The 17,309-nt window shown below is 46.8% G+C and overlaps 1 protein-coding gene across 3 annotated transcripts in view; it reads right to left on the reverse strand.

Moving 5' to 3' along the window:
• The window catches only part of GLI3 (GLI family zinc finger 3), a 269,150-nt gene that overhangs the window by 170,655 nt on the left and 81,186 nt on the right, over window positions 1–17,309 (reverse strand). For all 3 annotated transcript variants that reach the window (XM_074367698.1, XM_074367697.1, XM_074367699.1), the window contains one exon: window positions 9,230–9,472. In XM_074367698.1, the coding sequence (XP_074223799.1) occupies window positions 9,230–9,472 (243 nt within the window). The remainder of the gene's footprint in view (window positions 1–9,229; window positions 9,473–17,309) is intronic.

Consider the following 17,309-nt stretch of genomic DNA (forward strand, 5'->3'; position numbering starts at 1 on the left):
GTAGGACTTGTCGTGTACCACACCGGGGGAGTGATCAGAAGACCCCAGAGGCACTCAGGTGCCTCCAGCTGCTCATCGAACGTCTCTCTATATCATCAATTTGCAGAATGGGAGGGACAGACACAAATTATGTTTAAAAGATCATTAAAGATAAAACACAGAGGCTACACAGAAACGCAGCCCACGGCCAGAGATACAGACAGTAAATGCTGAAGTCAGCTGCACACTGGATCAAAAGGGTCAGCCTATGTGGTTACAGTCGTCGAACCAAGCTGGGACCCCAGAAGCCGAGTGTGAGACCCATGTGAGAAGCAGGGAAGGCGGGTGGTGGGGATGGCAGTCCTTATTTAAAGCGGAAAAGCAGGGATGGAGGAGCAAATCCGAAATCTTGCTGAATTTGAAGGCAGGTTTATTTCATGAAAGCAAACCAAAAGAAGAGGTGGAGTCTGTTTCCTAGAACACTCGGCACACATTTCTCTGCTCCTCTTTAAACGAGGGGGCAGGCTCTTCCTTTGATTCCACTCATAGGTCGTAATCAGGATGCAGATCTGGGTCCCCGCCAGTGGACGAGCAAACACCGAGCCTCCTAGAGCGGGTTTCCCCTGACCTACACAATGCCCGCTGATTAGCTCTGCAGGCCCCCACGGAGAGGACGCAGCTCCTCCTCAGGGGACCCCCATCACTCCTAAGACTGTCCAGGCTGGATTCTGGGCTTCTCCCACCATTGGAAGTCTTTGTTCTCATCCACTCCCAGTGGTATTAGCTGCTGCATTTCCCAGCTGAATTTCCACTGTGTTATTTCTGGCCCCTCTCCCCAACCTCGCCGTGGGCCCTCTGCACCATCTCCCTAGCTCGACCGATGTTAGGGGATTTGAGGTTTCCTATCAAATAAAACTCAAGGTTTTTAAATTTTTTATTGCGAATCTTCTAGTTTGAAGTTCAAACGGGTCTCGAGACAGAACACTCTTAATTCATTGGAAATTATTTCCCACATTTATTTCCCAATGTTTGGGATTTGTACTTTGAGACCAAGATACTGTGCTTATCAGGGTCCTCTGATACAGAAAAGTTGGACAAGTTGAAATGGATTTTGCTGTCTTCAAAAGAAAAAGGGGAAAGTAGCAGCAGGGAATTGAGGACCCCTGGGAGGAGACGGACTCACACAATGCAAATCAGAAGGAGAATTAAATGTGAATTAAATGTGCCTCTCTACCTCTTTCCCACAGGCACTTATTCAGATGTCACCTCCTCCAGGAAGCCTTCTGGATTCATCAGGTCTGGGTGTTACTCGCTCCTAAGGGACCCTGCGCCTGTCTCTTCCAACACATCCTTTGTGCTGACTTTTTGTAAGAGTTTATCTACTTGTCTCAGTGTCCCACTGGCCTGAACTCCACAGCAGTAATGACCTTGCTCTTTCTGTCCGACACTCGTTAGCACTTAAGAGACACTCAGTAAGCGCGATTAGCCAACAAATGACTGACGGGTGAACAAAAACTACAAATAGCTGAATGTGTCAAGAACTTTCTTTTTGTTAAGAGGAAGAAACTCATCAAAAACTGTGGTTAATAAACAGCCCCGAGGTTCCCTCCCCCCAACCTCCACCAAAGAAGGGAAGATACCAGGAAGACAAGAACAGCCCATTTGAGGAGAGACCTACGTGGAAAAGCTAAAAGGGTTGAGGAAGTTGGATACTTTTCAAAGAGTTCTACAAGAATCCAAAGTCTACCAGAACATAGGAAAGACGGAGCTATAAAATGCCAGATCAGTTACCCCATATGAAACCAAACTATGCAAGGCACAAAGAGAGAAAAAGCCAGCCCTTTCACTAAGCAGCCATGAAGATACAGCACAAATTTTATAGGAACGAGATCAAGAAAGCCAAACCAGGACAGGAGATGCAGCTTTCAAAAGGCATCAAAGGGAACATTCTTTAATTATACAAGAAAAAGGAGGAGGGGGCCAAGGATAATGCTGCCTCTGTTAGAAAATGGGCTGGAAAGCTGTTAGCAGATGGCTAGGAAACGGCTGGAATGGCTGCATTTCTCATGCGTTACTCAAGGAAGAGGGGTGCAGAACGGCACCGTAAGCAACTAAAAACTCCGCCACTTGTGTCGGGCAGGTGGCCAAATTAAGACAGGAACATAATTCCATGGAATAGTTAAACAACTGGATTCATGATCCCAATGGATTTGTAGATAGAGGCGCCCGTTTCCAAGGATGACACGCATACTCACAACGCTGATGAGGTGGAAAGACGTTACCAAAATCAGGAATTGCCCAGAGGTTACTGAAGGTAAGACAAATCGCTGAACCTTGTGAACAGGGAACCCAGATCTTATGTTCACATTCACCACGGGAAAAATACCTCCCTGTTCCACGTTAGGTGGGCTTCAAAACACGAGGAGAGGCGGATCTCCCTTGGGAATCCCATGGTGTTGAAAATGAGGAGTCCCATCCCACTCTGAGTAAAGTGTCAGTTTCCTCCGAAGTACCACGACCCATCTCATCTGAGAATCCTGGCAGTTTTAAGTGCGTTGCAGGTATGCGGGGGCCAGTATTCTTCATGTTTTACAAAAGTCCGATTTCTACACAACATTGTAAAATGATTATAAATCAATAAAAAAGTTAAAATTTTTTTTTAAATTAAAAAGAAGTCCGATTTCTAGAGGTATAAACGTGTCATAAATACTTTGTTTTAGTTTTAAAAGTTTGTGTATCTTTTGGGGGGAGGCAATTAGGTTTATTTTTATATTTATTTATCAAATGGAAGTACTGGGGATTGAACCCAGGACCTCGTGCGTGCTAAGCACATGCTTTACCACTGAGCTATATCCTCCCCGTAAATGTGTCATAAATACTTCAAAGCCTTCCTGCATTCAGAGAGGACTGGGGGGCTAAGTCTGGATCAGAGGTTGCATGTGATGAGTACATTATAAAACGGGAGCAGAAGCTTCAGTCTCTTCAGACTGCCAAGTAGCCACCTCGACCAGCAGGCTCAGGACAGACGTCATCTCCCATGGGACTGAGGTCAAACTTGTCCCTTCTCTGCGTCAGTGAGCCCTGCCCAGTCCTGCCTAGGAATTCGGGTGGCGAGAAGGGCAAAACACTACCGGGACTATCACCTGATCGGAAAGGGGGTTTGGCCAACGTCTGGGGAGAAGGATGTAGCTGTGATGGGTTCCCAGGTAAGAATTACACAAGGACTCTGTGTGCAGGGTAGAATATATCCGCGTGAGATGATACTTAGGGAGTCTTTCAAAGGAAATGCATCTTCATATGGGAGAATATGTAGGACTTGAAGGTGAGAGGAAAGCAAGGAACTATTCTGGGGAGGACTGCAGTGTGAGCAGGGCGGCCAGAGCCGGAGCCAGTGGGAGCCAGACTCGCCTGCAGGGGGCGCTGTTTGGGCAGCAGAGGAAGGCAGGGCAGCAGCAGGCCAACTGACTTTCTCTAGGACATGGTCTCCCTTTGCCTTTCCTTTCATTCCTCTCCTGGGTGGCCTTCACGCTTCCTCCTGATCCCCTCTAATAAATCAATCAATCCTCCCAGTTCAATGGGATGAAAGCAATAACTCATTTTTCCAAACGTCCCAGTGCTTCTCTCCCCATTGGTTCCCAGTTTCACTCGCTATCTCCCAAGCCCTATCTTAGAATCCCAGTCACATCAGCCAGGAGAGCGGTCAAGATTCATTGGGAAGAGTCAAATCTGGAGCTTCAGAAGTTATCCTGAAATTCCCATTGCTCTCTGCAGAGCTGCCTTGCAATGTAGCTCTGTGGAAAACCTCTAGGAGTGGGCTGTTTCCAGTCTTTTTTTTTTTTTTTCATGGGGTGTGGTGGTAACTAGGTATATTTATGTATTTTTTTAATGGATGCACTGGGGATTGAACCCAGGATCTCATGCATGCTAGGCATGCACTCTCCCACTGAGCTATACCCTCCCCATTTGCTGTTTCCAGTCTTAAGACATTACCTCCAGATTGTTGAAAGACTGCTACACGGAATTTCCAAAAGAAAGACAAGAATAAGCAGGGAGCTATTCTTCAGCTCACGAATAACAGTTCTGCAAATCTTCCCAGACTTGCCTGCATCCCCAGTTCCCACAACCATTCAAGACTACCAGCCCAGGAAGCCAGACACCTCGCAAAGCCCCCAGAGTACAATCCAGCATCAGTCCTTCTGGTTAAACCATCCAGTTTTCAAGGGGAGGAGGCGGAAAAAAACATAACGCTCCTGACTGGTCCATCAACTGTTCTCCCAAGACAGAAGACAGCCTGGATGAGAACGGAACTGTGTGCTCAGGGAACTGTCACTGCCTTTGCAGTTTGGTCAACACCCAACTGTTCACTTGTGCCTTGTAGGCATCTCTGTCGTTCACAGTGTCCAGATGACACTCCAGTAGGATAAGAAACGTGAGCAGGTGCACCTACTAAATATGTGAAACACAGCCCCCTCTCTTCCACTCCCTGAGAAGACGTATTTCTAAAGGGTGTGGAAAGGCACCTAAGAGAAAGACAGACAGGTAGAAAAAAAATATCCTCTGTGCCTTTTTTTTTCCCCCTTAGCACACAAGAATCCAAGTGGGCTCAGCACATCAGCCTTCCACAGAAGATAAATGCCAGCCAATTAAAAATTCAGTTTCTTTTCGTTCAGCTAATTCCTCAGGTTTTGCTAATTAGCAACTAATAGCTCTGTCATCTAAGCTGGGAAACATAAGGAAGAAAACTGGCAGTGTGTTTTCAATCAAAGCATTTGCAAGGAGGAGTGAATCAGACTTTCCAGGAGGGCAGAAGAAAAGTAATCTTCCCACAACTATAAAACTGTAAAAGAGACCTGAAATTTTAGAAAAAGGGGGCATCTTTCTAAACCATCCTCCCCCTTTAATAAAACCAGCAGGGGATCTACACATGACACGACATGGTGAATCCAAGAAATGTCCCCCCCCCCCAAAAGACCCCTGCAGGGCCAGTGAGAAAACTGGACTCCACACAGGGAGACGGAAGACCACGGAACACGTGTTTTCGGGAACAGGGAAGAGAATAAAAGTCAAGTGTCGGCCATGCTTTAACTACACTATCACCTGCCTTGCACGTTTATAAAAGCATAAATGCATGGTGGGGCGTGAAAGCAGGGGGTGATGGTGGTTTGAAAGAGCCGGCTACAGATGGAACAGGAGCAGAATACGAGGGCTGAAAAATCTGTGAGCAGGAGATGGGGGTCCTCATCCTGACTCTGGTACAGGCAGGTCAGGTTCCTGAAATCCGGCCCCTCCCATCCTCTCCCCAATTATAAAGCGGGTCTGTCAGCACGACTGCACGTCTGAGCCAGGCAACTTGAACATCTACTTTCCTGCCGTGATATACAGCCTGTCCGCAGCTTCCCTACACGAGAGAACCCCCCCTCCGCCCCCTGTGATGATTTGATTCCAAACACATGTTGCACATGTTTGAAGTGCCCGCTATCCTTGGGTTTTCTTTTTTCTTTTCTTTTCTTTTTTAAAGTCAAACCCACAAACCTCAAATGCTTTGAATCCCGCCTAAGTGCAATTTGTGAAGATGCAACATCGCATCCCCAAGCAGAATGAAGTCTTGTGCAACAAAAACTTTACAGATGTCCTTCTGAGGGGAAAAGCGATTTTCCCTTTTCCGGTCTTACAGGAAGCCTGCCCACACATTAGAAATACAAAGCTAGTATATATAGAAGCACAAATTAGGCATCTTGGAAAGTCTGCATTTTCCAACCACAGAGAAATGCAGGAATGGCTGTGAGCGTTCACATACCCAGCTACGCTGGACTAGGAGAGTCTTTCCTCTCCAACAGTCTGGTGGGGCTGGCGGACGACTCCAAGGAAAAGGGAACAGCCTAAAGAGACGTTTCTTAACCTTGAGCTACCGAAGGTCTGCAGTGAACTTGACAAGGCCGCCGGCTGAGACAACATAAGGAAACGCGGGCAAACTTTTTACATCGCTTTTTAAAAAGATGGTACTTTCCTCATCCATTAAAAAAAAAAAAATGCTTGGCAGATGTGTCGTGTCAGCTTCACACTGGTCATTTACCTGGATAATTCAATCCAAATTAGGTAGCTAGATATTATTACAAAGTACCTAAAACAAACAAACAAAAAAACTCATTACATGAGTAGAAGATGAAATAATCCAACAGGGTTCTTGAAAAAGTAAAGTCATACTCTACTGACTTCTTGAGGCTTAATTTAGGACATATTTAAATTATTTAATCTAAGTACATAATACCATACCTTTTATTTTTCCACATGTACTAAGTTTTCATTTGTTACATAAAACCCTTTCTGTGAGGGATCTAAAACGTTAAAACTTCTCAAATGCATGTAAAAGCTTTAACATCTCTTTGCTCCCCAAACAGAAAAAAATTACAGCCAGTCCGCTAAGGTTCAGCGAGAGAGGACTGTGTTCAGAAGACCACAGTAACTGGTTCTAATCGCGTACCCTTTTCCTAAGATTCACAGTCCGCTCCATCTGTAAGCTGTGTTTATTTATATAAGATACTGACCTCGGGGAGGCAGGAGAGCAGGTCTGGCAGTGAAAAGCCGGTCTACACTGAACCAAAAGCAACTGCAACAGTAATGAAAAGACCTGGGTTTGGAGAGTGAACTCATCCCACACAGACGGTGGTGGTGAGGATGCTGGGAGGAAGAGGAGGAAGGAGGAACAGGAGAAGGGAGATGAGGCAGAGGAGGACAGTGCCCGTAATGACTGGGAGGCATCCACCACGAGCCAGAGATGGTACTGAAACTTCACTGGCCTCAGCTCCCTGAACTGTCACAAGGATGCCACAGGGTAGCGAGTCCTACATCACCCCCATTCAACAGTTAGGAAGCGATTCGTACAGGGATCTTAGAGCACAAGCCCACTTGGTGTCGGTCACACAGCCACAAAGTGGCAAGGCTGGCCCCTGAGCGCCCTGATTGCTAAGCCAATCTGTGTAACCCCTAGGACCCCCTGTCGCTATGATGTATGTCATGGCAACACCTATTCACGACCAACTGAGGCAGGGCGCTGGGATGGTTGGGTCAAAACAGCATTTGCCATCTGGTTAGAGACAACTTACCTAGCTTGTAAGTTATCGAGGGATTTTATACTGATTCAAACAACACGATGGGAAAAGCTAAGGATAACCAACCTATGGGTGCAACATCCTCTAAACAGAGTGACAAGGAAAGGTTCCAAGCGCCACCAAGAGCTCTCCAGTGCCCTGAACTAGTTCACCCTCCACTGGAGGCCCCGGGGGTGGGGATGGGGGATCACACACAAGGACCACCAAGAGGGGATGAGGGCCCCAGGTATGCAGAGAACCCAGCCCCCCAAAGGGCAGGGAGAGGATTCAACGGGCAAACCGTTGGAACAAACGGACCAAGAGCAAGCTACAACGGCTCAGAGAGAAAGTTAACGGTCATCTGTCTACTTCCGTCGGCCAGAACAGAAGTCCTCCTCAGCTGCCCTGACCAATTAAATACTTCACTAATTAGTGGGCATCTGGAATACAAAACAAAACATACCTATAGATGGGGAAAGTTCGCGCTCACAAATAAAGGCCAAAACTAGGCAGGGAACGTGTGGCTAATAATCTAGACTTTATCCTTTTGCAGAAGTAAGCGTATCTCAGGGAATATTAATATAGGTAGAGAGGATGTGGATTTCCTCCTATTTTCTGCATGGATAACATCGAATCGACACCCAGAAACAAAAACACAATGTAGGAAACTCAGGAATGTGCCCTACAACACAATTTGAAACTTTCATTCTTAAAATAAAGGAAAAAGAAAATAAAACGAAATGAACTTCTAATGAGGGAAGGAAAGGAACACACACCCCTCCTCCTAACTGCTGGATCTAGAAAAAATAATCAGTGTAGCAATAGGGCTGAGAAGCACTTTTTAAGCGGAGAACCTGTAGGCTTTAAAAAAAAAAAAAAAACTAACAAGAATTCATAAAACCTTTGCCTTCATGCTTCTGACCGCTTTTTAAAAATTCTCCCTCCACTTAAAAAAAATATCTTCCACCTTTACCAACAATATAATCTGGTTGGGGTGGATGGTGGAGGGGGGAAGGTTGCTGAGACTTAAGGTTGTGCGAGGCTCTTTGATCTGCACCCTGATGAGGGGACATTCCCCTCTGCTTCCAGCCAACTAATGAAGGGCTGAAATTAGCTTTTATCCTGGGCACTTTCTTGAGCAAAAAAAAAAGAAAAAAAAAACCATGCACTAATCAGCTGTCCTCACTAATCAGTCATCTGGCTAATGACCTTTCGCCTTAAAACACTAAAAATTTCTGAAGGCTGTGGAAAAAGGGGAAACAAAAACCAGTCCCCGTCTCTGGAGCTCAATGGATCATCTGGAATTGGAGCCGGGAAGGTTAAATGGAAGGTCTGTATCCTGGCAAGGTGATAAATCTGCAATCAAGAGCTGTATGCTTTGGCACCTCAATATGAACTTCATTACTCCACAACCAAATTATATTTTATTTTAACTCGAAACAGGCCAGAAAATCAACTCAACCCTTATATGTATATTTTTTTCTTTCCATCCCGCCTTTGGAGAAAACCACTGTCTATGTGTGTTGGGAGTCCTAGTTAATTTCTTAGACTTTATGAATGCTGGAAAAGCTTCCGGTATGCTGATTAGAGCAGAAAGCAGAACACGTAGAAAAACCTTCCCCATTGAGGAACTGAGCCCCGGTTTGTTCAAAGAGGTTTGTTCCTCGCCAACCATTAAGCAAAAAAATTTTTTAATCATTAAAAATAGGGCCACTGAATTATGCTGTACACCAGAAATGGACACATTGTAACTGACTAGACTTCAATTTAAAAAAAAAAAAAAAGACTGGCTGCCTGCTTGTGCAGCTCACTTTAGTAACTCCCCCTATCCACGAGTCTTCCTCCAGCAGCGTTTACCTGGGTGGAGCAAATCTGGTTCTACTTTCTAGGAAAGGCCCATGTGGATTCGCCACAGATGGACACCTTCCGGCGGGCCGCCCCACTGAGACCAGAATTGCTTAGGGATGGAAGGAGATGTCTGTCCCGACAAAGAAGAATGGACGGGACATGGGAGAAATAGAAAAGTGGACAGTAAATTGCATTTTGCATAAATTTATAACAAGTCAAATCACTCATAAAGCACGCGTGTGCGCACACACACGCACACACACGCAGCCTGCCGTGGCCCCTGGACCAAGCGTCTAGGGGCAGGGACCACTTACGGTAGTGAGGCTCCATGTAGCCGTTCCTGGGGTCCATGGCGAACACGGCCCCGCGGTAGGGGACGGAGGGCTCGGCCAGGTGTGGCAGGGACCCATGGGTCTCCTTCTTGATCAGAGAGGCCCTCTCATCACTGGAGGTGGAAGGCTCCTCGCTGATCTTGCCGAGTCCCTGGACACTCTGTGGCTGCATAGTGACCGCGTTTCTTCTCTCTCTGTGATAGGTCTGTCCAGGACTTTCATCCTCTGAAGAAAGAAGGGAGATGGAAACTCTGAGAACACTTTCAGGAGCAATTCAAACAAGAGGGTCATGTTAGGGCTCCCTCTCCATCCCTCCCCACCACCCCAAAAAGAAGCGGATTTCTCATTCTTGGCAACTTTGAAAGCTACATCTTGCCCAAACTGCTTATGAATGAGGGTTCAAAATACAAATCGAAGGAAGAAGTGGGAGAGCGGGAAATGAGCCTATGAAATTGAGATGCAGGGGTCAGCAAATTCTCATCACCAGCTCCCAGCTGAATTTGCCAGTGCAGCTCTCCATCAGGGATTTGCCAGTATCCCCGCGGGTCCCACATGGAGCTGGAAGTTTGGCCAGCCTAAGGCTGCAGGAGTCCAGCGTGCCCTGGTCTGGGGAAGCCAGGCCTCCGGGTGGTCCAGGAGGCGAGGGGCCTCTGTCCTCCGAGGAGGGCCTGCTGGAAAGTGATCCCAAAGGTTTTGTGGTTTTGTTTCCTTGAAAGTCAGATTTGTAACCCACTGAGAGATTTAACAAAGCCAGAGACGGGACAGAAAACCCATTGGTTACAAGGGATAAAGGTGCCAATCATGGAAACCCACAGCGCCCCTTGAAGGTCATTTCCTGCTTCAGCCCACAGCACAGAGCTGAGAGCTAAGAGGAAAACGGGGTGAGAGTCGGGCTGAGGACAGTGTCAGTACAGCTGATCGATGTACATGCTCTGGTGGGCTCCAGACATCACTTCAGACGTGTAAGAAATGGCTTGATGAAATTCCACATGTATTTGACATCCCAGCTCCCTAATACTTTTGTTCCCTTTCATCAGTAAAAACTTTCCATCCATCCACTAGGGTTCTCGGCAAACGTGACCGGATGACCTTTCTAGAACTGCAGATCAAAGAACCGATGCATAAAATCAAACCAAACTGGTGATCCGAACCCACAACAAGTGGACCAATTCGTCTGCTGGAATCATGCGCACACTCTCTAAGTGGTGCCCACACCAGCTCTGTGTTTCATCCACAGACTGTGCCCTGGCAGTTAAGTTCTGATGGAAACAGAGCTTTGGGGACCCTGCTTAGACATCTAATTTGAAAGCTGTTTCTCGTTCCTGATCCTAAAAGCAAACAAACAAAAAACCCACTATATTTGGATATAAATAACAATATTCTTGTACTATTTAGATGAACAGATTTTGAACTCAACTCATCCCAAAATACAAACTTAGCTTCAGAGTATCCCCAAAAGCAGGTATGTCTGGCTGAGAGTCCCCCCAGAAAACAGAAAAGGGATGCTTTTTAGCAGTTTCATAAGTCTTTATTACCAAGTCAGAAGCAAGGACAGCTATAAACACAGACGAGTGGGAAAACACAAACTAAAGTAACAACTACTGTTTTGTGATGACGAACAAACTGAATCACCTAAAGCCAGCAGCAACTCTCGTCTTTCTGCCTATGTCTGAGACTTGAAGAAATAAGCCATGTATTTTTTCTTAGCCCAGCAAATGACTTCCAAAACGGAGCAGACAATGAGGTATGTTCTGGTCTTAGCAGTGATTTTGCTGACTACTGCTGGGTAACTGTGAAATACTATGTGAAATATTATTTTAGTGTTGTTTTGTGCAGATCCTCACCCCTAAACCTTGTAACGATGGGGTATATAATGAGTTTAATCTATCAAGTAACTACTGAAAAACGGAAAGGGTGTAATCCCACATTTTCAGACATTGGTCTTTGCAAGAGCAATTCATATCATGCTTTGGCTAATTTAAAAACAAACAAACAAAAATGTCTACATTTTAATTTTCCCTTCTGACTAATACTTTTAGGTACCATACTCATATTTCACGAGCAGTAAGTGGCAGGCTATGGTAAAAGGGTTTGCAGTTAGGTAAAAGCAGAAGGGTGTCAAAAACACTAAAACTCTTAGTTGGTTTTATGAAAATTCCTATAACGTGCAAATGGCCAAAGTCATATTTTCCACTAATTTGCGCCTCCATAAAACCTTTATTTCCAGTTGCAACCTCAAGTCAACTTGCAGCACTGAGGTGCAAATTCTGTAGAATGGACCCTCACGTGGAAAGCCAGAAAGCCCCTACCTACCAAATGGGGCTCGGATACGTAATTAGCATTCTCTGTGAAAGATGAATAACCAAGCTCAACTAATCTGTTCCAGGTTTCAAACAGGATTCCCTTGACTTAATCTTCCTAGAAGAAATTAGCTTTTCTTCTCTTAAAAAACTGCATCCCATAATAGAGCGAGTTTCTTAGAAACTATGCCTTTACGAGGAGCATTTGAATCCAACTTCACGAATAATTGAATAATTGGCATGGTCTGTCTAGAGTCCCCCCACTTCCCCCACCCCAATCTCCTGGGAGAAGGAAGTTGTGGGCGGGGGAGAGGAAGGGATGAGTGGAAACCGGGGTGTCTTTTTAGCTAAAAATCACTTTCTTCCTGAGAGGTGATGCAACGTGTGTGCAGATTAAGGTCATAATAAGAAATGAGCGGAGTTCAAATATTTAATACCAAAAAAAATTAACTCATTCCCTTAGTAAAGTCAAATGCAGGCCAGATTTTTTTTTTTAATGTGGAAACTTTCATCAGACTCATTTTTCACAAGAGTCGATGCTCCCATATTTTCACCTACCCACCCCTCTCCAGAAAATCAAAGTGGATCATTGTTTCATAAAGTTTACCTCGTGTACCGATTTGCTTCTGAGGGGCATTCAGAGGAAAACTTGACAGTCCCCACGCTCCAGGATACAAACAGCTCTGAGGCTTGAAAGCCAGCTCTCCACAGTGAAAGGGAAACTTTCCAAGCAATATTCCTGCCTGCTCTTATAAATTTAGCAAGCACTTCAGCAAAGCCAAAAGGCGAGAGCTGTCTAATCTTGTTCAGTTGAGCCGAGCTGTTCAATAAAGTTTGAGAGTCAGTGCAGACAGGCTACGCCAGGCCAAATTATTGACAGAAACATACTGTCCACCATGGCAACAGGCAGAAGTCGGCTGCAGAAATGTAAGCAAACAGCCCAGTCCTCCAGAAGCATCTGCCAATGGACTTGAACAGCCAGACGGACACAAGGGGACTGTTCATGCCTCTCTCCATCAAATAGCCAAGCTCGGGGGCGGGGGGTGGGGGTAGGGGGTGTCACACCCAAACGTGCAATTCACTAAACAGCTTCAGGAGAAAATTATTTTAAACACCGTCATCCAGAACCCACTCGGTACCCCCTTCCTTCTGTGTATCTGTGCTCCGGTGGAAGTTAAGGAATTCCTGCCCACCAGCATCCAGCTTTAGAAACTGCCGCAGATTTTCCAAACTCATCCAGAGGCAACCCACGTCACCTCGGATACTCTTAGTGCCACAAACTCTGAAAACTCTCAAGTGGCTTCCTCACCAACACAGCTCAGACCGTTGACAGGGCAAGTTTAAAGGAAGTTAACTGTGTTGCGTGCAGCGGGACTTGAACACACACTCCTGTGCGTTGACTTGCTCACAAACCGCGACACGGTCTCTCCGCGCAGCCCAGGAAACAAGCGCTCTTCCACCTCGGACTGGAGATCAAAGCTTCAGGCGATTCTTCCAGGCAGAGAAGTAAAACCCTGCACCCATCACTCGCTGGGAGCACCTCCTGTCACGCTGAGCGGGCGAGGAGCCCACTGCACACGTGCTCCCCTTTTGGAAATGAACGTGGATTTTTAAGCTGGTCCCTGAAATCCCGATTTAACACCATCACTCCTGCCTTCCCCCAGGACGCAGAGGACACGGAGCGCGTTAAGAGAACAGACGATACTTACAACTCGGTCCCAGGCTCTGGCTAGCTACTTCCTGCAAACTTCTCCTGGTGGGCTTTCTCTGGCAGTGCAGACCCTCTCGGAACATTCTCCGTGTCTCCCTGCCTCCCTGCACCCTCGCCCTCTCCCTCTCCCAGGCAGGGCTGCTCCCATTAGAGGAATTAAAAGTGGTTGGAGCCATGCTAAATTTAACAAGCTCATTAGTATTCTCTCTGAGTGCTTCCCAGTGAACTCTCTCTATTCAAGCCGCTCTCTCCAGCAGAAGGGTCAGGCAGCTAATCATTAAATCAAACTAATGTCACCCTATCACAATCAGCCCGAGAGAAGGAGGGTTTATTATTTCAGTTTATGCTAAATAAACGGTTTTACAAATGGTCCCCAAGCAAGGTCAACAGCAGCTTCAATTACAAGACAAACTTAACAAGAGTTGCAATAAACCAAGTGCCCGGTATTGACTTAAGAACAGGCTGGACGCCACATCTTGCCACTAGCGGGGTTGTACAGGAATGCATATTGTAAAATAAAGGAAGGGGGGGAGAAGCTTCTTTCTTTGCCAGAATTTGCGACTGCACAGCGACTACTCATTCACCTCTCTCCAACCAGCTAGCTGCTCAGCTCAATTCACCCCACACAAAGGCTGGAGCCCAGACCTCAATGGACCGAGTGAAACATGTTCAGAACTAGGCTCTCTATTGTGACTGAATTTCTTAACATCTTTTCAAAAAGCGGAGAATGCCTTGAGGCTAAAGGAAGAAACAGGCTAATGGTGAATTGGGAATTCTGAGCAAATTTCAGAGCCCTTTCCTCCTAGCTTTTGAGGTTGAAAGCAAGCTCTTTCCTTTCAAGTTTCAAAGTCCTTTTTCCTCCCGCAGTGTCACAGAAGGATTTGAAAAGAAGGTAATTGTGCTCGCAGTCTCCCTGATCAGAGCTTACGTCCTATTTCTGGTATTTCGGAATACTTCTTGCAATAATAGTGCATATAGCTCAATCCCTTAACCGGCCTGCACTCTGCAATTGCTCATTAAATGAACAATTGCGGGTATAAAATGCCTTTTATGTTCAAGGTCTGGATATAAGATAAGCATTTTAGGACTCTGAATTTGGTTTACTAAGGAAACTCTCCATCATTAAATTACAAAACTGAAGTCAGAATATCAGGCTTTCCCAGAAAAGTGGCACTCAGGTTTCGGCGAGCCCCAAGGAGGGGCAGATGGAGGGGGAGGCCACAAAATGTGGCAGGGGGTTGGTGGGGGGAAGGACGGGGTACTCAGATTTCGAGCCAAACGGGATTCAAACCAGAAAATAATATTTCCGTGTTTCCTAAGGTCTGAGTTTGCAAAACCTCATCACTTCCATCCTGAAGAGTGTAATAAAGTTGTCCTCGAATGGATTAAAACACAGGTCTTAGGTTCAGTCAACAAGCAAAGGGGCTCTTCCTGACCCCTCGCCAGCAAACATCGCCCCCTTCCTGAAGAAAAGAAATAATCCCTTTCTGCCATAGTCCGTTTTAGCATTTCTCTCGTCTCCCTTGATCCTCACCAGAGCCCAAAGCTGCCGCCAGCCAAGGTGTTAGGTCCAGTTTCCTGATCAAGAAACAGGCAGCCACGTCCCTGGCTGGCGAGTAAGAGATGTAAGGGGAAATCCAGTCACGCCTTAACTGAAGCCACATGGTCCTGTGAACAGGACTAGGAGTCTGGCCCTGGGCAGGTTTGAGGAATGATACTGGAGCTTGAATGTACTCCCAGCCTCCATCCCCGCTACCATCAACAAAACGGAAACAAAAAAGTAATTGCATTCTTGTGCTCAGACACTTTCAAATCCCTGACACTCTCCCATTAAGTTTTTGTCAGCGGAAATCCACGTGTGGTATACACCCAGAGGGCCCCGATGACAAATCCAGGGTGAGACATCGAACCTCAGGGTCTCCGTACCGTGGAGCATCCTAACCCCACAGGCTGCGCGCGCACGCGCACACACGCTCGCTGAGGCTCAGCCAATGGCTTCTGCATGTTACTGCAGTCTTGAGTGTGCTTCCACGAGCCTGGGCCCTACCTTCCTGCTCTGAGCAAGAAACAGCATCGTTTTCTTCATTCCCCCACCCCCAGTCCCCGGAAATTGCCTGGCTGTGTTTGGAAAGAGCATTATTTCCATTTTTTTTTTCCTCTATTATGCACTGGTTACATCTTGTCCGCTTTTTATTCCTGTGGCTATTTACATTCTGATGTTCTTCGAATAAAAACCAATGGAACCCAAGTCCTCGCCTCCCTGTTTCAGAATTCTCCCTAAGACTTTGACCAAAGAGAGCTCACAGACGAAAAGAGAAGAGGCTGAAGTTTATTCATAAGCCTTGTAGGATTATGCCGGGGCGGGGGGAGGGGGGCGGATAAACTTCCTGTAGTTTTTAGAAGCAGAATCTTGCCTCTCTCCAACCTAAGGGCAGTTACATCTAAGCCAGAGGCTACTCCCTAGAGCCTGGCTTCCAGAGGGAGGCGCAAACAATGCCTCCTCGAAGAGCATTTCCAATGCCCTTGGGGTCATACATCGCCCTGGAGCGGCTACACATGCATCTCCCATTGACAATGACTGATGACAGAAGGAGTGGCCCAGATGGATCCCGGGAGCACTCTCCGCTTTGTCTGCGACCTTCAAACCCGCACTGAGGGGCTGGCCACACGAGAGGGCTGGGTCGGGTCATGGGGAGGGGGATGTGAAGCTTTGGAGAAATTCAAGTGGCGACCCTCCCTCCGAGATCACGGGCTCAAGGATGAACAGGCAGCTCTCTCTTCCTACCTTCATCCACCAGGAGAGCCCACGGGGCAAGGAGAGAAAGTAGAAAATGTCTCCCATCAGGGGCGTACCAGTGCCATGACTGCGTTAACATTTCTAGAGTTCTCTCTGCCAAAGAACAAAATGCAGTCCAGACTGATCAACATTCCACTAGCCCTTCAGCAGAAACTGTTTGCTGTAAAGAGTAGGTTGAGTCCCTAACCTGAGGCAATTTTCTGGCCTCACTCCCTAGGACTCAGCTCACAGAGCTCCACCCAACTTTAAAAGGGGCTCGTGGGATAGAAAGAGAGAGCTAGATGAGAAGTGAGGTAAACTGAAGGGCAAGCCTGACCTGGCTGTGAGACTCCCCGCAGCCTGGAGCTCCCAGGCACACGGAACAAGCAGCCTCCTGCCTTTCTGAAAATATAGTACAATGGGGGCTCCTTGCCATCTGGAAAATCGGGAGCCAATCGCACCATCAGCTTCTTCGAGGCCTCACCAGGCAGGCCCTGTGGCCTAAAGGGTTTCCATTCTCTTTCCTTGTGCCACTCTCTGAACACTTCCCAGTGAAGAGGTCCACACCCCTGCCCTGCCCGCCCCTGGGAGAGGTTGCCGAGCTGGACAGCTAAGAGTCGCTGTGACTTGGTCCAGCACCGATCCAACCTTACTGACCAGCTTTCAAAGTTCCAGACAGAAGGCACTAGGCAAGCCCCGCCTGTACCTGGGAAGAGAAAAACAAAAAACAAAAGCAAAACAACAACAAAACACCAAGCAGGACCCTGAGTGCCCCTGTAGGCACTCCTGTAAGGCCCAGATCTTCCTGATTTTCCATGAGCTGGCGAAGACCCTTCCTGGAATTAAGAATTCTAAACTGTCATGAAGCTTCTTCTATTAGCCTGCTATTAGTTGCCAGTCGCTGCTTACACAGAGTGAGTTAATTAGTGACATCAAAGGCAGTACAATAAATTCTCAGGAGGGCCCCAATTTTTTCCCTTCTGCTTAATAGCGCATTTATGCCTATCTGTGAGTAACAGTCTCGGGGACATTTAGGTATTAGAGATCTCTTTGAGAACTCGGTTTGAGCCTTTTATAAGCAAAGAATGAAGAGCCTCTCTTCCTGGCTCTGCACAGACAGACCGGAGCAGTTAACATTCCTTAATGAAATCCACGACCAACGGTCTTAACAGAAACCGTGAAACGCCTGTTCACAAGGCTAGTGTCCAGGGCACTGCTGCTGGCTGCATCCTTCCTTGGGACCAGCCCCATCACCCTGGAGACCGACCCCAGCCC

Source organism: Camelus bactrianus, chromosome 7 (assembly GCF_048773025.1).
Source record: "Camelus bactrianus isolate YW-2024 breed Bactrian camel chromosome 7, ASM4877302v1, whole genome shotgun sequence".
Lineage (NCBI taxonomy): Eukaryota > Metazoa > Chordata > Mammalia > Artiodactyla > Camelidae > Camelus > Camelus bactrianus.